We start from the raw sequence: 20,347 nt of genomic DNA on the forward strand, positions 1-20,347 counted from the left end.
CAGTATCTAACTGGTACATCGGCATTTATTTTATCGACTCCGGTATGATGGAGAGCATCATAAACAACCGATTCGATTAACAGTGTAAAAGTAAAGGATATTCAGACAACATATTTTCCAACTTCTAATAGATCTTCAAAATGCACATTTTGAAGGATAAGAGATGTTACAGTAAAACTGGAACATATTTTGTTAAACCAAGAATAGAAAGGAATCAGGGATGTGAACGTCAACGCCTCCATCGTGTTCTGATTGATATTTAACAGTTTGCTTACGCTTAAACGCTTTCGAAATGTAAACTAACTTCAATTATCCCATTAAAATGAATGTGTGACATTATATATTTGGAACATACATAAGGCATTTAAACCAGGCACGAGGCATGAAGGACCCTGCAGCACCTTGCATATGAGCTGTAGGTATATATGGGCGCATCTTTCTACTTATGTATGTATTTCTGTTTCTTTATTAAATTCTGTTTTTCCTCTCTCTCTCTCTCTCTCTCTCTCTCCCCTCTCTCTCTCTTTCTCTGTATATATATATATATATATATATATATATATATATTATATATATATATAATATATATATATATTATATATATATATATATATAAAATTAATTAAGGGTAGAAAATTGATATTTATCAATTAAGACCTGGTCTAGCATATTAAAAAAGAATCCGAAGATTAAATATTTATATATACCAATTAAGGACTGAACACGAAAAGTGGACAGTCAACATGCTAGATATAGACGTCAAATCGCCATTCTCCAAAAATAGATTATGTTCTCAGATCAAACTCAGCACAAAACCATAGCAATAAACATGTGGAGAATGGCGATTTGACGTCTATATCTAGCATGTTGACTGTCCACTTTTCGTGTTCAGTCCTTAATTGGTATATATATATAGAGAGGGAGAGAGAGTGAGAGAGAGAGAGAGAGTGAGAGAGAGAGAGAGTGGGGGGAAGACAGACATTGTATGCGCATAAGCCCCGTACATTGGACGATTTGCAGGAAGCTATTCCCATGGAAGTCACCCAGATTGATAGAACAATGCTCGACAGACTAGAGGCCAACTTCCAAAAGCCCCTTCAGAAATGCCTCAATGAAAATGGACACCACATGATAAATGTTGTTTTCTATACTTTATTTTGACAAATGTTAATTCAATACAAACACGTTGATGTCTATAAAATTTGTTTTAAGTTAAAATAAATGATTTTGTGAATTTTTCAAAAACGTCCGTCCTCTCTGCTCCATCCTGTATATGAATTTATGTGTACATATATATAATCATATATAACTTTACACCTGTATACACGTGAGAGTGTATGTCACTTTGACTTTGACCGACCAGTCCGTCAGGCGTCCATTTGACACCGCTGGTCACAGCACGCTGACCACTCCTCTCTGGATCGCGCCTTTCTCATCCACGTGATCCCAATCGTCCTCTTGATAACAATAAGAGCTACGCAATGCGCTTGATGAAGAATCAGTTCCTAGCTACATCTCTACGAATTATGTGAGACCTTTAACAATATACAGCTAGTCCATCTCAGCACTGCCCTATTTTTCAAAATACACACATGCATACACATACATACACATAAACACACATAAACATATGCACATACACTCTCTCTCTCTTCTTTTGAAAAATAGGGCATTGCGTATCGCTTATTGTGATCAAGAAGCACAATAATCTTCTGGGTGTTATTAGTAATCATAAGACATAAATAAAAACGTCGTTTTGGCATATACAGTTATGCATATATAGTTATGCACACTATGTAGCACCAGTGCTGAATCATCTGAATAACAACTGTTTAATTGTGCAGAGAACTAACTCTAACAGGTTACAATTATTGACCGAATGCAGGAGTAACACCATAAATCGATGCACATTTAGTTATTATAGGATATTGATTTCATATCCTGCCATAGCTACAAAGAGATTTTTGCAGTGATTTTAACCCATCCTCCCCCACCGAAAATTCTTATCTAGGAAAGCTGGAAGTAAAAAAATATTTCGCTACATCTCTCATTTTCTTCTTTTCTTTTTAGAAATATTTCATGAAGGATCATAATTCTCAGCGTGGCATCAGTTCAATGACTGAAGTAAAAGAAAATCTTGTAACACTATTTTTTTTTTTTTGGCATTAACAGCCATACCTGTATTATATTCGTCCTCCAGGTGAGACAGTATATCTGGCAAATCAGATTAGATACATTGCCTTATACTCTCTTTACTCTTTACTCTTTTACTTTTTTCAGTCATTTGACTGCGGCCATGCTGGAGCACCGCCTTTAGTCGAGCAAATCGACCCCGGTACTTATTCTTTTGTTAGCCCAGTACTTATTCTATCGGTCTCTTTTGCCGAACCGCTAAGTGACGGGACGTAAACACACCAGCATCGGTTGTCAAGCAATGCTAGGGGGACAAACACAGACACACATACACTCATATATGTATACATATATACGACGGGCTTCTTTCAGTTTCTGTCTACCAAATCCACTCACAGGGCTTTGGTCAGCCCGAGGCTATAGTAGAAGACACTAGCCCAAGGTGCCACGCAGTGGAACTGAACCCGGAACCATGTGGTTGGTAAACAAGCTACTTACCACACAGCCACTCCTGCGCCTGGAAGATCTCGTGGAAGATTATATGGAAGATCTCGTGCAGCTATAGTTATCAAAAGTGGGTGGAACTAATTTAGTTCAACTATAGCAACCAACTCATTGGAATAATATAGATGTGAAATAAGAAAGAAAGTAAAATTGTAAATTAGTAGCAGATCGTTTGAGATTAGTGTCTGGTGATATTTCTTTCGTCTTTCTGTAATTTGAGTGGAACTTTGCCTTTAATGTTTACAGGACCACTAAACAAAGTACCATTCTGTTACAGGCTTCATCTCTTTTTTTAATTTTCAGCGATGCCCCTGCGTTTGGAAGGTCAAACATCGTTTCGTCGTGTTACACTGATTCTACGGAGGGTTTACAGTTATAGATATATTCACACACGTAGACACACAGAGACACACAGACACAGACACATACGTATATACATATATATGAATACATATATACATATATGCATGTATACATTTAATATATTGGACTAATGCGTATATGTACATTAGTGTGTTGATCTACGTGGTGTTATCTGCAACCGGTTAAATTTCCAGTGGATTTACTTCAGGAACGCCACAGTGTTAGTTCAGATAATGATAATGATTTTTTAAGTAACCAGAAGATAGATTTGGTATTAATCTTTATTTAGATCACCCTCGCTTTGATCTATATTGCTACTGTCCCTTATTGGTTGAACTCCTTTCAACATGTTGTGTTGCTTCCATTTTGAGCTTCATCATGTACATCCATACATAAATATGTGTCTCGCTAAAGATCCTGAGTTTTGGCTGTCATGTTATTATACGCTCGTCCGATGAGGCCCAGAGTGCACAATGGATGTAACACAACATATTGAACGGAGTCCCACCCATAAGGGACAATGATGTGATGGGTCGAAACGACCGTTGCGCAAAATTACTTAAGAAATTATATATATATATCAATTTTTTTTCTGCAATGAGATTAAAATAACCAAGGCTGTGTTGATTTTAGAACAGTTATAAATATCTTTTGCAGCTGTTTCTAGGATGTTTATTATGTTTCTTCATAGGAGACTTGTGAGAAGTTGGTTAAGCAATAGTTAATTTAGATAAGATACGAAATCGAGAGTGAGGTGGAGGAATGAAAATAGATGTGAGATATGCAGGGATATTGCATTTGTAGATCCACTATTTAGGCAGGCTGGTATACATATAAAATTGTAATACCTTATGAGTAAAATCTAATAGTATTTAAAATCAGTCATTCCAAGAATAGTGTTTATACACAGTGTTGAATCAAGGCTTTTATTTAAAGTGACCTATATACATATCCATACATGCATGCATATATTACGCTCGCTCTGATACCATGAGTTGAGTTGATGTCTTCTAGTGCCTCCAAATTTGATACACAATCATTTATGATTGTAGAGTCCTACGCTGAGGAGAAAAGTAGTCGGGTAAGACATAATTATTTAATTTTTATGCTTTCCTACGACTTAATTTCGAAACGTACGTCCGTAGGTGACTTAATATAGAATGATTGTCGTCATTTCTTTCTCTTTTACCTGCGTTGTTTGCCTTTTAAGTGCTGTGGTTTTACTGTGATCTTTCTTTTAAGTAGAAAGAATAGCCATAAATCCATGACTGCTATTTCTAAATTCGGTGTGTGGTGAGGCAAATCGTTGCTAAACCCTTAATTACTTAGTATTACTATATATATATATATATATATATATATATTAACATAATAAACAATATTAGGGTAATAAGAATTAAAGAAATTCTTATTATCAGTGGCCTAGCACAAACAACATAGTCAATAGACTAAGTATCATTCACATAAAAATATCGTGTACATTAGAACACATTAAGAGGCTTCCAAATAGGAAAGCCTTGTGCTAGAAAGAGCAGTAGAAAACTCAAACCACTAATTATGGATACATTCTCGAAAGGATTGAAAATTAATAACGTTTACCATCTAATTTAGTTCCTAGACCATTGTTTCTAACTCATTCCAGTAAAAAAATATTTACTGAGGCTAGTTTTCATCAGTAGGGAGCCTTTAGATTTCCAATATACACACAACTAGATTCGCATGTAAACTAGTTGCCTGTATATCCTAATTTTTCAAACTTACTAATCATTGCTGAAAGTAATGAATTAAAAGATATAACCAAGGCTCGAGCTATGGCTCTTAGTAAAAGACAGCCTAAAAGCTTAAAAAGATTATTAACAAAGCAATGTTTGACCTTAGGAACAAAGACCAATCATTCACGGTATCTAAATGATAGCCGTTGTGGCACATGCCAATTCATGCATACCGGCCAATACATGAACACAAAAGGGAAGGAAAATATTCACGAACGCATACGTGAGCAACAAAAGCAGAAATTTAATTCACTGCATGAAACAGCCAAATTGCGAAGAACTACATGTGGGTCAGATCTGAAATGTACTATCAGAACCTTCACGTGCGCACCGGCAGCAAATTAGAGACCCGGATGTACGTCAGATACTTTTGAGTAACCATCTAGCAACATGTGGTCTGAAAATGTTTGAAATTTTCCATTGCACTAACTACACAGTCCAAGTGAAATCGAGTGAACAATTATAGAAAAAAACGTTATTGATAAACTCCAACCCAAGCTGAATAAACAATGATAATAATAATACTTAGAGGTACTATTTTTATTGTTACGACCACAACCACTAGCAACAATACTAAAGGTGCTCGTGATGGCGATAGCAGGAAAATACTAGCTAAGTCAAGAGAAAAGTCAGTAAAAATAATCTTATTTGGGGTTTAAAGTTCTATTATCACAGCTACTCATACCACAACCACCACCACCAACTACAACAACAACAATAATAACAACTACAACTGTTATTAAAACAACAACAGCAACAACTTTATTAAAGGTGATGATAATGACGACGATAATTGAAATGTAAAAATCCCTGGGAAATGTTTACAACATTTCAAAAACTAGCAAAACAATTTCTACTTTGGCCAGGGTCAAAATACAGGCCTCTTGACATGATCAACAAACCGTGACGCCTAAACGAAATCCCAATCAACTTAAGTAATATAGTGAAGCCAGTCACCGATTGGTCAGAATGCAGTTGGCAAAACTTAACATTCTGGAGCCTATACAAATGCATTTAAGGCACGCATTATAGCCGCCTCACTATATGAACCTTAAGATTGCAGATATGAACCTTAAGATTGCATGAAAGTACTAGTTCAACCACAATGAACATTTAATATTGCAACATTTCATAATATTTTATTATCTTATATCATTATGAGATTGTAAATAAAACGTAAAGATCAAAGTTGGAATTCCTTTGATTAAGAGATTCTTCTATACACAATCATACACACCTATGTATATATATATATATATATAATATATATATATATATATATATATATATATATATATATATATATATATATATATATATATGTATATATATATATATATATATTATATATATTATATATATATATATGTATATATATATATATATATATATATATATATATATAAATGTGTGTGTGTGTGTGTAACGTAACAGTTTAAAAGAAAAAAATTGGTTTCATATCTAGCGTGAACTAGACATCTCTTTAGTTTCTCTAAACAAAAAACCTTCACTGCAAAGAATGTTTATTTTTTAAAACACAAGAACGCCGCTGATATTTCAATAAATATTCGATTTTTCAACGCAGTGCCTCCTGCTTACAATGAAGCGATAGCGACCAGCGGGTTCAAGGACCATATAGTATATACACCAGGATTGCGTAACCATAAAATGGAACGTCACAGCAAGATCTTATGGTTAGCTTCCCACTTCTCCCTAAACGTCTGGACATGCGTATGTTAGATTTTTCTTAGATTGGTTGATAAGCATTTCACGCGATAACACAAATATAGAAAGATTTTTGACGGGCTTTATTTAAGAATCTTTTTCAGATGTGCTCCCAATTTTAAGAAAAAATTACTTAGCACTCCTATACCACAGACAGAGGCGGGTTGTTCATGTAGGATTAGAACTGAATGTCCATTTGACGGCCGATGTAACATCGAGGCTACAGTGTACCAAGCGAAGGTGGCCTCAAACAGAAACGGCACAAATATCAGTAACATCAATGCCAAAACAGGGACATACACTAAAATTTATGTCGGATCTTTTGTCTGTGTGTTTGTGTGCGTGTGGACATATTTCACTGAAGCATTGCCATACTAATAACTTGGTGTAAAATTTGTTATACGCATGCTTCTAAACGAAGCGTCAGTGGAGTATAGGGCAGTAATAAGAAAGTAGACAACAAAGGATTAAGCGATTTTCTAATGAACCTCATTAGCTTACGGCTGTTTCCACACTACATTCCTAAGTTGACTAACATCGACTAACATCGTATAGTTACCTTAGAACGTGAAACAATACGTAACTTAGTGACGAATCTATGAATCTACAGTGGAAACAACTGTAAGTTAATGAAGTTCATAACACAATCGGTTATTCATCTCATCTCTCTTTTTTACATATCTCTTTGTGCGTGTATACACACATACACATATTTATATAAACACCTATACATAGACACGCAAGCAAATAAATATACACACTTGTATATATGTATGTGTGAGTGTATGTGTGTTTATATATACAACGTTAGATTCTCTACTGTTTTCTGCATTTCATTCACAAAATAATTCATGTTTATTCTGTTCGACGTAATTTTTGTAGATACAAATAAAGGGGATGTGAACATTTTAATAACATGATATATACTGAGGTTCCAATCAATATTAGGATGTGATGGAGATCCAGGCATAAATTCAGACAAACAGGAAATACTTCACATTTTGACATTTATTCCACAAATCGGATAATAAAACACATAGTGCTTTTCGACCGAACTTTTCTGAAATGTAAAATATTAGCAGATTTCTAGACGTGTTCATATCAATCAGAGTTAGGCCCTCTGTTTTTCGAATAAGATATTTCACTGATTCGTTATTTTCTGATATGCTTATTGAATCATTATGTCAAATATTACATTCAGGATGACCAGAATACATATTCCCGTCTTAGTATTTATCCTCGATAAATCATAAGTACTTTCTGACATTCCTAACGTTTGTAGTAAGGGAAAAACAACCAGAGTGATTTCCTCCTTTCTTATTCTACCAAATATCATTACAGGTTTTCAATACAATTTTAGAATTGTGCTGAACAAATCGTTGCTCCTATTCAGTAATAAGTGTCAGAAGAACCATTCTCTGTGTATTCATGAATTTACATTACATTCACCCTAAAATGGTAAAACATAATATGCTTGTATTATACGATTCTTGCGATGATGCTTAGCGTATGACAGATCACGAATTTTGGAGTAGAATTTCAACTTGTACAAATATGTTGTTCGCAAAATGATATATTATTTCTTTGTCCTTAGCTCCAACGATCAAGCATATATATATAGTCGCCATGATTCACCTCTAACTCACAAAGTTCTTTTTTTTTTATTATTCGCTCTCTGTTTATTTCCTCGTGTTCCTTTCTCTTGAAGAGGGTTCGCTCGAAACGTAAATGATATTGTCAACTTCCCGAGCGTTAAAATAATACACCTGCTTGTTTCTTACACATTTGCATTCGTCATTTGTTTTCCTGTAAATCACAACTATCTATCTATCTATCTATCTATCTCGCTCTCGCTCTCTCTCTCTCTCTCTCTCTCTCTCTCTATATATATATATATATATATATATATATATATGTGTGTATGTGTGTGTGTGTGTGTGTGTATTGATAGGAAATGGTAAAACAACAAAAGAATGAAAGAGACCTCGATATTATGTAAATAGAGGAATATGTATATATATTATATATATATACACATATTTATTTACATATTTATAGAGATATTGTTTTATAGGTTTATTGCTTATATATTTTTTACACATATTTTCTCTATTCGACCTTCCGCCCTGCAATTTCCTTGTGCATATGTAGACGTGTATATAGAACTCTTTGTACGCGCGTGTATATGTGGACATGTGTGCCGGTATGTGCGTATATAGACGTATGTGAGTGTTCGTGCATGCGAGTATGTGCTTATATAGACGTGTTTTACTCATTGCTTAAATTTACACATTTTTACACATTTTTCTGTACTTTGCCTTCAGCCCTGTTTTTTCTTGTGCATGTGCGTATATAGAGGTGTGTATGAACCTTTTTTTTGTGCGCGTGTGTGTGTGCGTATATAGATGTGTGCGTGTATGCGCGAATATAGACGCGTGTGTGTGCGTGCATACGGGTTTGTGTATACTTCTTTATACATTTTTCTCTATTTTGCCTTAAGCCCCGTTTCTTCTTGTGCATGCGCGTATATAATCGTGGGCATGAACCGTTTTTTGTGCGCGTGTGGGTGTGTGCGAGTGTGTATGCGGGTATGTATATTTTTGTTGGCGAATGATTGAGTGAGCATGTGTTTTTCAAGTGAAGGCAGATGAGTATATACTTATAGACGCATGTGCAGAGGTGTGCGGGAGCGCATGTGTATGTATGCACATGCACGCTTACGCGAACACTATGAACTATTTACCGCCTTAACTTTACTCCCTCCCCTCACTTAGCGGTCATTCTGATAGATCCTTTGTCTTAATAACGGACAATCACACAGTAATTTCCCTTTCTTTAACGGTCATTTTCCTAGCATTTTTACGATGGCCGGAGTTTTATCATGACTACCGAATAATTGTCACATTTTATATTTACAAATATCTATCTATCTATCTATCTATCTATCTATCTATCTGTCTCTGTCTGTCTGTCTCTCTCTCTCTAAATATATATATATATATACATATATGTATGTGTATATATTATATATATATATATATATATATATATATATATATATATATACATACATATATAGAGCTAGATAGATTGATAGATTAGATAGATAAATAAATATATAGATATATAAAAAGAGTATTATTATTACCTTACTAATATCATTAATAGCGGTATTAATGCATCGTTATTTAAAATGTATATATATATATATATATATATATATTTTTTTTTTTTTGTACTTGTTTCAGTCATGTGACTGCGGCCATGCTGGAGCACCGCCTTTAGAGTGGTGAAAGAGTACAGCAGGGATCACCACCATCCCCTGCCGGAGCCTCGTGGAGCTTTTAGGTGTTTTCGCTCAATAAACACACACAACGCCCGGTCTGGGAATCGAAACCGAGATCCTACGACCGCAAGTCCGCTGCCCTAACCACTGGGCCATAAATGAGGGTGAAAAATTGATATTAATTTAATAATACCATTAATTTAACACCAAGTGGCTTAGCACAAAAAACTACGGAGAAAATAAAAATTTATACGTAAATTATTAGAGAGTTAACCACTATGTCGATAACTCTAGCGCTAAAAATAGCCCCGATAATACTATGTTTCGAATTAGAAATAACATACATTTAACGGAAGGAAAGTGAAATATAACGAATAAATAGATTGACCCTGAACAAATTGTTTCATTACTAATGTAATATGTCATTTTACTTACATTGACATATATAAATCATCAGCAGAGGTTTGTCTTAAATACAATTAATCAGACCGACACGAGCGTCAAAACACGTGCGATTTAACGAATTTCATTTTTAGTCATGCCTCAAATTCCCCGCCAAAAGCATGCCAAGTCTCTTTATATATATATATATATTATATATATATATATATATATATATATATATATATATATATATGTTTGTATACGGCAAGAAGAAAATGGAGTGGTTCCAGAGGTAGTATGCATCAAGTGTTATACATTATATTATGTCTATTTTATGACTATTTATTTATTTTAAACAATTATGAAAATATATACACATATGTAAAAATTATGTATTACATACATAAGTACCAGTAATTTCTAGAACACAGAAATTACAACAGTTTCTTACAGCTGCTTCTGCCAAGAGATCACAGTACCCCACATGTTATTTCCATTTCTTCAGCGTACTGTAGTGAACGGTAGATAAAATTAGGGTACTTTGGTGTTCTCTAGGCTTCATCAGAGAGTTTAGAAAAGTGTCTAAAAAGTTCATAGGGACAATGTATGTACATATAAATATACATATATACACTCACATGCACATATATACATACATACATACATACATACATGCATATATATATGTGTATATATTTATATATATTACGTAATCACGTGACCGACCGGACCATCAGATGCTGTTACACATCGCTGGTCACAATGCTTTCGCATTGTTCTAGCCTTCGAATGACGCCACCCCGCTGGCTAAGCGAGCAGGCCAACAGAAACAAGAGTGGAAGAAAGAGTGGTGAAAGAGTACAGCAGGGATCACCACCCACTGCCGGAGCCTCGTGGAGCTTGTAGGTGTTTTCGCTCAATAAACACTCACAACGCCTGGTCTGGGAATCGAAACCGCTGGGCCATTGTGCCTCCACATATTTATATTTATGCATATATATATATATATATATATATATATATATATATATATATATATACATATAAATATATATATACACGCATGTACACACATAGAAACAAATTAGTTATTGGTAGGTATAGTACAATATCCCTTCTAGACAGTGTATAACAAGTGAAATTTTAATTTTAAGAGTAACACAATTACACACATATACACTTATTTGTATCTAATTCATTGTACTATCTATAAAATAACACTAAGCTATTCAACTATACATGCAGGTGTACGTCAGCGAAAATAATAACATTTTCATTACCAGGCCGAAAAATACAACATATATTGAATTTACACCACGAATTTCTCGCAATTTTCAAATTAGTGTCTGACTGGATCTAGCACCTTAGTTTTCCTTATGATCACAATACACAGACATTATTCACACTGCATACTGTATTTTCTGTCTGTTTATAATTCTAATACTGGTTGTCTGTAAACAGTTGTTTTCTATCATCCATAAGTAAACAAATAAGAGTAGTTTCCTTATTAATTCATATATTATCAGTGGACATTACCGAACCAAATATAAATAATAATAGAATTAAACGTAACCAGTTCGAATTATTGTTGGGAAGTTGCTCAGTCTTCTTCGAGCAATATGAAATAAAGTTATCCCACCTTTTCAAATTTTGACACAAGGGTAGCAATTTTGAGGAGGATTTAAGTCAATGGGTTTGACTCCAGTGTTCAAGTGGTACTAATCTTATCGACCCAGATAAAAGAAGGGCAAAGTCAACCTCGATGGAATGCCTTAATATCATGCTTTAGTATCAAGGTGTGTTTGACTGAAATTTTCTTGAAGGTTCTTGCTGGTCGCCCCAGAGCATTGAGCAGTTTCCTTCGTAATGTTTGTTGTTGCACAATGAATGAGACCTTATGATTTCCAATTTCCTCAGAAGATCGGATATTATCTACTATGTTCCTCCAGCAAATAGGCGCTATGTGTAGTAACACAAGTATAATATATTACTGACAATAAAGGTACCATATGATATAGCTAAATAAAAATGTGTTTGTTTGTCACGCTTGATCTTCAATAATACTTTGAAATACAGTTCACATTTCAGTGATCCTCTTTCAAATACTTTTGCAATGAATGAATTGATCTTCGATTGAAATATGTCAGATCATAAGAACATCACCATCCCACCACTGAGGCATTACTTCATATTGGTGCTGTTACGGACCGCGAAACCACCTCTAACATCTCACTTGTAAACCTTCACACGAATGAAATAATATTCCGTTACGGATTATAAGCCAAAACAAATTCTTTGGATCCATCTATTGGCGGTAAGATACACCGATAAAGGATAAGTACACAAAACTGTTAATAGCTTTATAATTCAATGGTATAACTGACAAATTTCTGAGATTTTATTTCTGTTAAACCCATAAGATCCCAAACCTGGTTAAGCAGCCGCTGTGCGCATAGGTGTAGCACATTTTTTTTCTTGTGAAGCATATACATATCTGACGGAACTCAAACGTACAAAATCCAAAATAACGTGACTTGGTTGATTTTCTTCCATTTGTTTCTTGATAGGGATAAGCAATTCATCAATTGCTAAATGGGGAATATAAATGGTGTTGCAATTGGACTGAATGAAACCAGTCACTTACAGAAATATTGATCATTGTTATGACTAGATCTGAAGAAGTATCCAACTCCGATGCAAAAATCTAAATTTCGTGTACGAGACACACCTATATTAGCGCGTAAAAAGGATGTGTTGTATTCGTAATGCGAAATTTACGTAAGGTTTATGAGTTTCATATTGGAACAATAATACAAGTGATAAATTTAGATGAAAGCATGTTTGAAGGCAACACTAAAGATGACCATTATGGAATACATCATTGTTACAAGGTTTAAATTTATGACCCTCGGGAACAACACTGCTATTGTTCAATCATACATCAAGCACCGATTGAGATGAATCCTTTGGCACATGAAATGCTTGTAGAAGTTTACAGGCCTCCATCATCAGCTGGACAATAGTGAATTTTAAGCTTCATACTCTACCAATGCTTAGTACAAGATTTTAGCAATGGCCTGAGAATGAATTTAATCGTTGACTATGTAACCGGTTCGAATTTGGCATGCTTCTGGCATTAACGTTAACCATTTCCCTTTAGCAATTCATAATTTTTTTTTTCAATCATCGGAATGCAGCAATGCTGGAGTACCACTTTGAAGGGTTTAGTAGAATAAAATCGATCCCGGTGTGATTATTATTTTATGTGTCTCATTGAACGAGGCGTTACGTTTCGTCAGCATACACAAGACATCAGTTGCAAGTGGCGGAGGGTAACAAACATATATACAAATCTACACACACACACACAAACAAACACACATATATGTATGTATATATATATATATATATATATATATATATAACCGGCTTCTTTCAGTTTCCTTCTACCAAATCCATTCACTCTCGTCGGCGTGGGGTTATAATACAAATCATTTGCCCATGGTGACACGCAGTGGGACAGAACCCGACACCATGTGGTTGGGAAGAAAACTCTCTAACCTCAGAGAACTCCTGTGCCAATAAATGTTCTTTATATTTATCATACATTCATTAACCATCACTCACCTGTAAAGCAGTTACGTAAGATTAACATCTTTCAATAAAAGCAAAAGATTTTGTCAAGCTTACGTTCAATGAAATACAATAAAGTGGTTGTGATGGAACTAATTAGAATTTATACAAGATTTATAATAAATTTTCACTAGTTTATCAATAAATATTTCTGAGAATTCTAACACTTCCATCTGTCCAACACCTGACAATTCTCCCATCTGTAGGATGCTAATATATCTTGCACTGGAATCATGATTAAGTAACACCCACCTCGATGGACTAGACATAGTATGTCAGTTGTGGACGATGACAAGCCGTACAGGTATATTAATCACACCTGTATAAAAGAACACCAATGTAAAAACGTGACGTTAATGAGAATGTTAAACGAAAAATTGCGTAAGTTATTTACATTATTTACATTTGACGGATATTTGTCCTCATCTTGTTTGTTGTTAGAACAACGTTTCGGCTTATATACCCTTCAGCTTTCATCGGGTGTCTTGGAAAAATTTCGGACCTTGGTTCTCATTCCTAAGGTATTTTTTCGATGTTCTTCTTCTTCTTCTTCTTCTTCTTCTTCTTCTTCTTCTTCTTCTTCTTCTTCTTCTTCTTCTTCTTCTTCTTCTCTTCTTCTTCTTCTTCTTCTTCTTCTTCTTCTTCTTCTCTTCTTCTTCTCTTCTTCTTCTTCTCTTCTTCTTCTCTTCTTCTCTTCTTCTTCTCTTCTTCTTCTCTTCTTCTCTTCTTCTTCTTCATCCTCTTCTTCTTTTCTTCTTCTTCATCATCCTCTTCTTCGTCTTCTCTTCTCTTCTTCTTCTTCATCATCTTCTTCTTCGTCTTCTTCTTCTTCTTCTTCTTCTTCTTCTTCTTCTTCTTATTATTATTATTATTATTATTATTATTACTCAGGCCACTGCGGGAATCGAACTCGGAACTAACTTGGGGTTAGTAGCCCTCACACTTAACCGCTATGCCCACGGGCATATGGCGTAGTGGTTAAACTTTCGGGTTACTAACCCCAAGATTCCGAGTTGGATTCCAGGCAGTGACCTGAATAATAATAATATACATAATTCCTCATCTCTTAAATATAGAACTGAAAAATTACTTGAATGAAATATGAAAAATCGTGGCGTATATATGTACGAGGTAGAATACTCTGGAAGAGTGTCACAAATGATGGAGAAGATACCCTTCGACACAACATGAATGGGACACTGCTAGGATAAATGCCAGTTAAAAGCAAATCGAAAATGCAAGACGAAATATGCTTGTCTACAACACCCCTTAAAGCTTTTGCGTTGATCTGTATAGTGACGTGGGAGTGGATAATTTTCTTTGACGCAGTGGAATTCCTAGCGAGGAAGAATTCCAGATCGCTTTATTAATGTCTACTCCTAAATTGAAATCGTCATCAGAAAATCTTGGAATACATGTTTGTTATCCGCGATTAAATATATGCTCATATACACGCTTAACCTTATGAAAACGAAACTAGTGCAATATCATGTTCCGTAACAGCAAATAACAATCGTTAAAAGAAAAAAGAACACTTCGAATATATAGGTCATTAATGCGCTGTTCATTTCTCCGTTTATAATGCAACTAAAGAGAATTACTAAAGAGTAAATTGGAGATTATAAAATTGTTTCGTCGTTATTCTGTTTCCCGCCTCACTACGGTTTCTGCTACTTTTGACATTTGCATACAGTTGAAAGAATTTTTTATTGCATTGTATTCATTCGATTAGAAACCGAAAGTCTTTTGAACAAGAAATTAACAAAGCATTTCAATACCGATATAAAACGCCATATATTTATTTCTGACGTGATTAAATCACATAATTTTGCTATGATTCCAATCCATGGCGCCTTGTAGTTAATTTGCTGGAAATTGGATTATATTACAATCTTTCGCTTATTCATTATATAAAGGCATGTTTCACTTACCATGTTGCCGTCAATCTTCAAATTTTCTAGTTGTGGATCATAGAGCAACGTACCAGGATCTATATTAATTGGTGACTGATTTTTTCCTTTGTTACATAAACTCCATTCCAGGTTTAAAAGACCCCAAAAGCTCGGCCCTAAATAAAGAGAAGAAATTTAACAATATTAGTAAAATAGTTTTGTTTTTTGTAGTATATTCTGATCATTAGTAAGTATAACATCCACGGGCAAATTCATGTAGAATATCACAAATAAGAACGAAAACAAACAAATGAGGTACAGAAACTAAATGTTTTGCGACAATGTGGCGAAATGTGGATTAGAATGTCAACCGGGAATGTGCTAATGAGGCTGAAGTTCGGCTGAAACGTGCCAGTAGCTGGAAGCCAGGAATCATAAAAGTATTTTATTTTGTGCTAAGAATCTTAATTTGTCTATGAAACAATTTCTTGAAATGCTCTCATCACATTTTTCCAACTTCCTAAAATTTTTTGTGGCTGGTTTGCTTTTCCTCTTAGTTTGCGGGAGATTATTTTTTTATAAATCGAGAATTAATGCTATGTCGTATTCAGTAACCACCTTGAGATGCCAGATTCTTTCGACTTCAAAGAGCAAATCTTAATAATGTCTGAGCTTGCTAAAATTCTTTTATTACAATATTATGATCACAAGAGATACTCATCCAATCATTAATCAGATTTTATTTATTTTGGTCTTTTACTACAATATCCTTCTTATTAAGTTTGATGGGTCTCTCACTACATACCGAAAAATCCCAAAACATCATAAAAATTTCTGTTTCAGTTACAGCCTCGGTAGACACTCACACCACTTTTCAACGTTTTCATTTAATAATACCGACATATCAACCAGTTTATTTAATGGTCCACTTCATCATGCCTTTGTTTATGCTCTACTGGTACTAAAACTTCACATCCAAACATTAAGTGGTTCACTGTTTTTGTCTCATCATTGCAGAATCGGCACTTTGGATCTATTACACTTTTCATTATATTCCCTTTGTGGTTTCGGGTTAATACACATTCATCTTGAGCAACTTCCATGAAGCTTCTTCACCTTCTGCTTTTGACCCTGAGTATCGCAGCCACCGATGGCTGTGCTTCTGGTCAACAACATCTTGTTTGCTACAAGCTACATATTTGATAAGCAGAGGTTTCTGTTCTCACCTACCAGCAAATTGTTCAAACGCGTTTTTCTTTGTCATTAATGTTGCTTTCTTTGCAAGAATATTTGCTATGTTTCCATCAGGCTCTCCAGCAAGGTCATCACTCATAAAATCAATAGCAAGTTTTTGCTTACCTTCAAGATAGAATGAAGCTTCTTACGTCCATCACGATTTTTAACGAAACTTAGCATCAAGTCGTTAGAAGATTCACTATATTTTGACCCGTCCATTCGTAATGGTTTTATAAGAAATTTCAAATTGGAGCAAACCTCGACCTCCCTGAGCTCTGAGGAAGTGAAGACAACCCACACCTGCATGCGGATTATGCATTTTTAGTCTTATGCCAAATTTTCTATCAATGATTTTCCTTTCACTGTTATACCAGTTCAAAATTTGGAAGGTATAAGTAACAAGCGGATCTGCTAAAATATTTATTGTTAGCACCTTGTTATGTGCATTTAGCTAAGATTTCAGAAGTTCTCGTACTCTTCTATTTGATGCATGCATGCTGAATGCCAGAACAACAATTTATACTTAGGTATTTAGAATTTTGCTCTTGCTCAATTGTTTTATAACTGTTTCAACATCGAACTTGATTTAATTTGACTTCATCAATTTCCCTTTCTTGGAAGTACTCTTTGCAGACTTCTCAGAATCACACTCCATTCCGATGTCACCATTGAATGCATCCACAGAACGTACAAGGCCTTCAAGCCCACTATTGCAAAGCGTTTGCCATAAAGTTTTAAGTCATTCATCGAAAATAGAATGGTTTTTGTTCTTGTCCTCAATATCAGGACGTAGCCAAAGATCTGGGTATTTTTAGTCATTGGGGCACTTGACACAACACAAAAACTGCTACTCAGAGTGAAGGACTTTGGAATTGAGACGCGATAGCATTCTTGCAAACTAAATTAGAATGTAAAAATATCATTATTATTATTATGATGATGATGATGATGATGATGATAAATGCCCAGATGCAATAACAAGCAATGTCTCTCCAGGCTTCTGGTTGGAAATATTTTCATGTACATGTTTTGTATTGGTGTAAATAATGTTAAGAATTGTTAAGCAGTGAAGAATCGACAGTTCTGTTCTTTATTCCTCATCTGTTGGAAACCGGATACACTGATCTGCCAATAAATAATTTTCTGTAATCGCTATATGTTCCGACACTACACAGAAATATTATTATTCTTTTCTATTCTAGACACATCGCCCGAAATTTTTGGGGAGGGTTCAGTCGATTAGATCGATTAGTACGCAACTGGTACTTAACTTATCGATCCCGAATGGATGAAAAGCAAAGTCGAGCTCGGCGGAATTTGAACTCAGAACGTAAAGACAGACGGGATGCCTATTTCTTTACTAACCACAAGGGGATAAACACAGAGGGGAGAAACAAGGACAGACAAAGGGATTAAGTCGATTACATCGACCCCAGTGCGTAACTGGTACCTAGTGTATCGACTTCGGCGGAATTTGAACTCATAACGTAACGGCGGACGAAATACCGCTATGTATTTCGCCCGGCGTGCTAACGTTTCTGCCAGCTCGCCGCTTTAGAAATATTATCATTGAACGATCATTTGGAGTGTAATGTGAGGATAGGTATTATGTAGTAGCCAATCACAGAATTTAGCACCTCGAACACGGTAGTTTGATACCACGTAAATATGGCTGAACCGAATATCACTGAAATTATATCAATGTATCTACGAATATTTAACGAATATCTATTCAAAGTTAACCGACTACACAAACAATATCATCGACAAAAAATATTTCAAATTCACATCCATATTAACTGTATTTAGCAACTGAAAATTTCTCAAGGAATAATGTCTTGTCATTTGTATTTGACAATAAATGATTATCTAAGTAATAATTTATTACTAAACACTAGAAAGTGAAATCTATCTAAATGAGGAATATTCAGCAGCTTCAAAAAAGCAGAAAAAATCAAATATAAAATTTGGTAAACATAGGCAAAATACAAGTGTCCGTATTGTGATAATTCATATAGATCAACTTTCTTCTAAAAGGAAAACAGGGTGAGTGGAAGGTGAGTATGAATCGAATATATTTCTTGCTTACTTCTTCCTAGATATATGCTACTCATCAGAAATATACGAATATAATTTAATTTATAAATGATATATAAACTGTCTACAAAATAATTATATGCTGTGGCTTACTGTAGCTATGGACACTGGTTCAGGATCAGCACGGAAATCCTATGCGTGTAAAACGCGCTCCCAAATTTAGAACGCATAAATACTCATAGTTTACGACTGGCACTAGATAGACAAGTTATTAGCAGATATAACATGCGGGTAAAGATGAGGAACAGAAAACACTACAAAGCTAAAACAGTCAATAAATTACACAAACGTTTGAATATATTTAGTTTTTAAATAAAATTAAATAATTTGAATATTTCACTTTTAAATTAAGAATTTAATTTTTACTGTGTTACAATATATCCGAAGTAATGGGATTTGATCATTTAGCAATAACAATAAAAACAACAGCAGCAGCAACAACAACAACGACAAATAATAATAATAATAATAATAATAATAATAATAATAATAATAATAATAATAATAATAAGGTTCTATATTTAAGAGTTCAGGAATTATGTACATTATTTACATTATTTACAATTGACGGATATTTGTCCTCATCGTGTTTGCGGTTAACGACGCTTCAGTTGATATACTCTCCAGCCTTCATCGTGTGTCTTGGGGAAATTTCGAACCTAGGTTCTCATTCCTTAGCTATTTTTCGATGCTGATATTGTTGTTGCTGTTGTTGTTGTTGTTGTTGTCGTTGTTGTTGTTGTTGTTATTATTATTATTATTATTATTATTTTATTATTATATTATTATTATTATTATTATTATTATTATTATTATCATTCAGTCACTGCCTGGAATCGAAAGCGGAATCTTGGGGTTAGTAGCCGCGCTCTTAACCACGGACTTATGAACATAACCAGTTGAGCATTCCCTTGGTGGCTGACGATGTGTGCATCTCTGATCACGAGCAGAAGTAGTGGGGGAGTATCATAGCCATGTGTTGAGAGGGATTCTTTAGGGTTTGGATAGTTCAACTCTGGAAACATAGGTGATTCGTTCAACATCCTTAAACAATCCTTATTCAAGGACTTTTTTTTGAGCGGGATGGGTTACTCTACCACAAGAAAATTCTATCTGGGCCCCACCTGCAAGATCATGTGTTGTTTATCTTGATATGAGACCACCATGTCGCGCACATATGGTTGTGATGCATGTGCCTGGTGTACCCTTATCAGACGGGTAGTCATGATGGGTATACTGAGCTTCGTATATTTTTACCCCAGTGTCACCTTTGATGGCATGCACTGCTCTCTCACTCAATAATAATAATAAAATAATAATAA

The 20,347-nt window shown here is 34.7% G+C and overlaps 1 protein-coding gene across 1 annotated transcript in view; it reads right to left on the reverse strand.

The window, feature by feature from the left end:
* Window positions 1–20,347, reverse strand: part of LOC115232608 (carbonic anhydrase-related protein 10-like) — an 865,311-nt gene that overhangs the window by 533,071 nt on the left and 311,893 nt on the right. The window contains exon 2 of the mRNA XM_029802585.2: window positions 15,732–15,868. Within this exon, the coding sequence (XP_029658445.1) occupies window positions 15,732–15,734 (3 nt within the window). The 5' untranslated portion in view covers window positions 15,735–15,868. The remainder of the gene's footprint in view (window positions 1–15,731; window positions 15,869–20,347) is intronic.

Source organism: Octopus sinensis, linkage group LG2 (genome assembly GCF_006345805.1).
Source record: "Octopus sinensis linkage group LG2, ASM634580v1, whole genome shotgun sequence".
NCBI classification, from domain to species: Eukaryota; Metazoa; Mollusca; class Cephalopoda; order Octopoda; family Octopodidae; genus Octopus; species Octopus sinensis.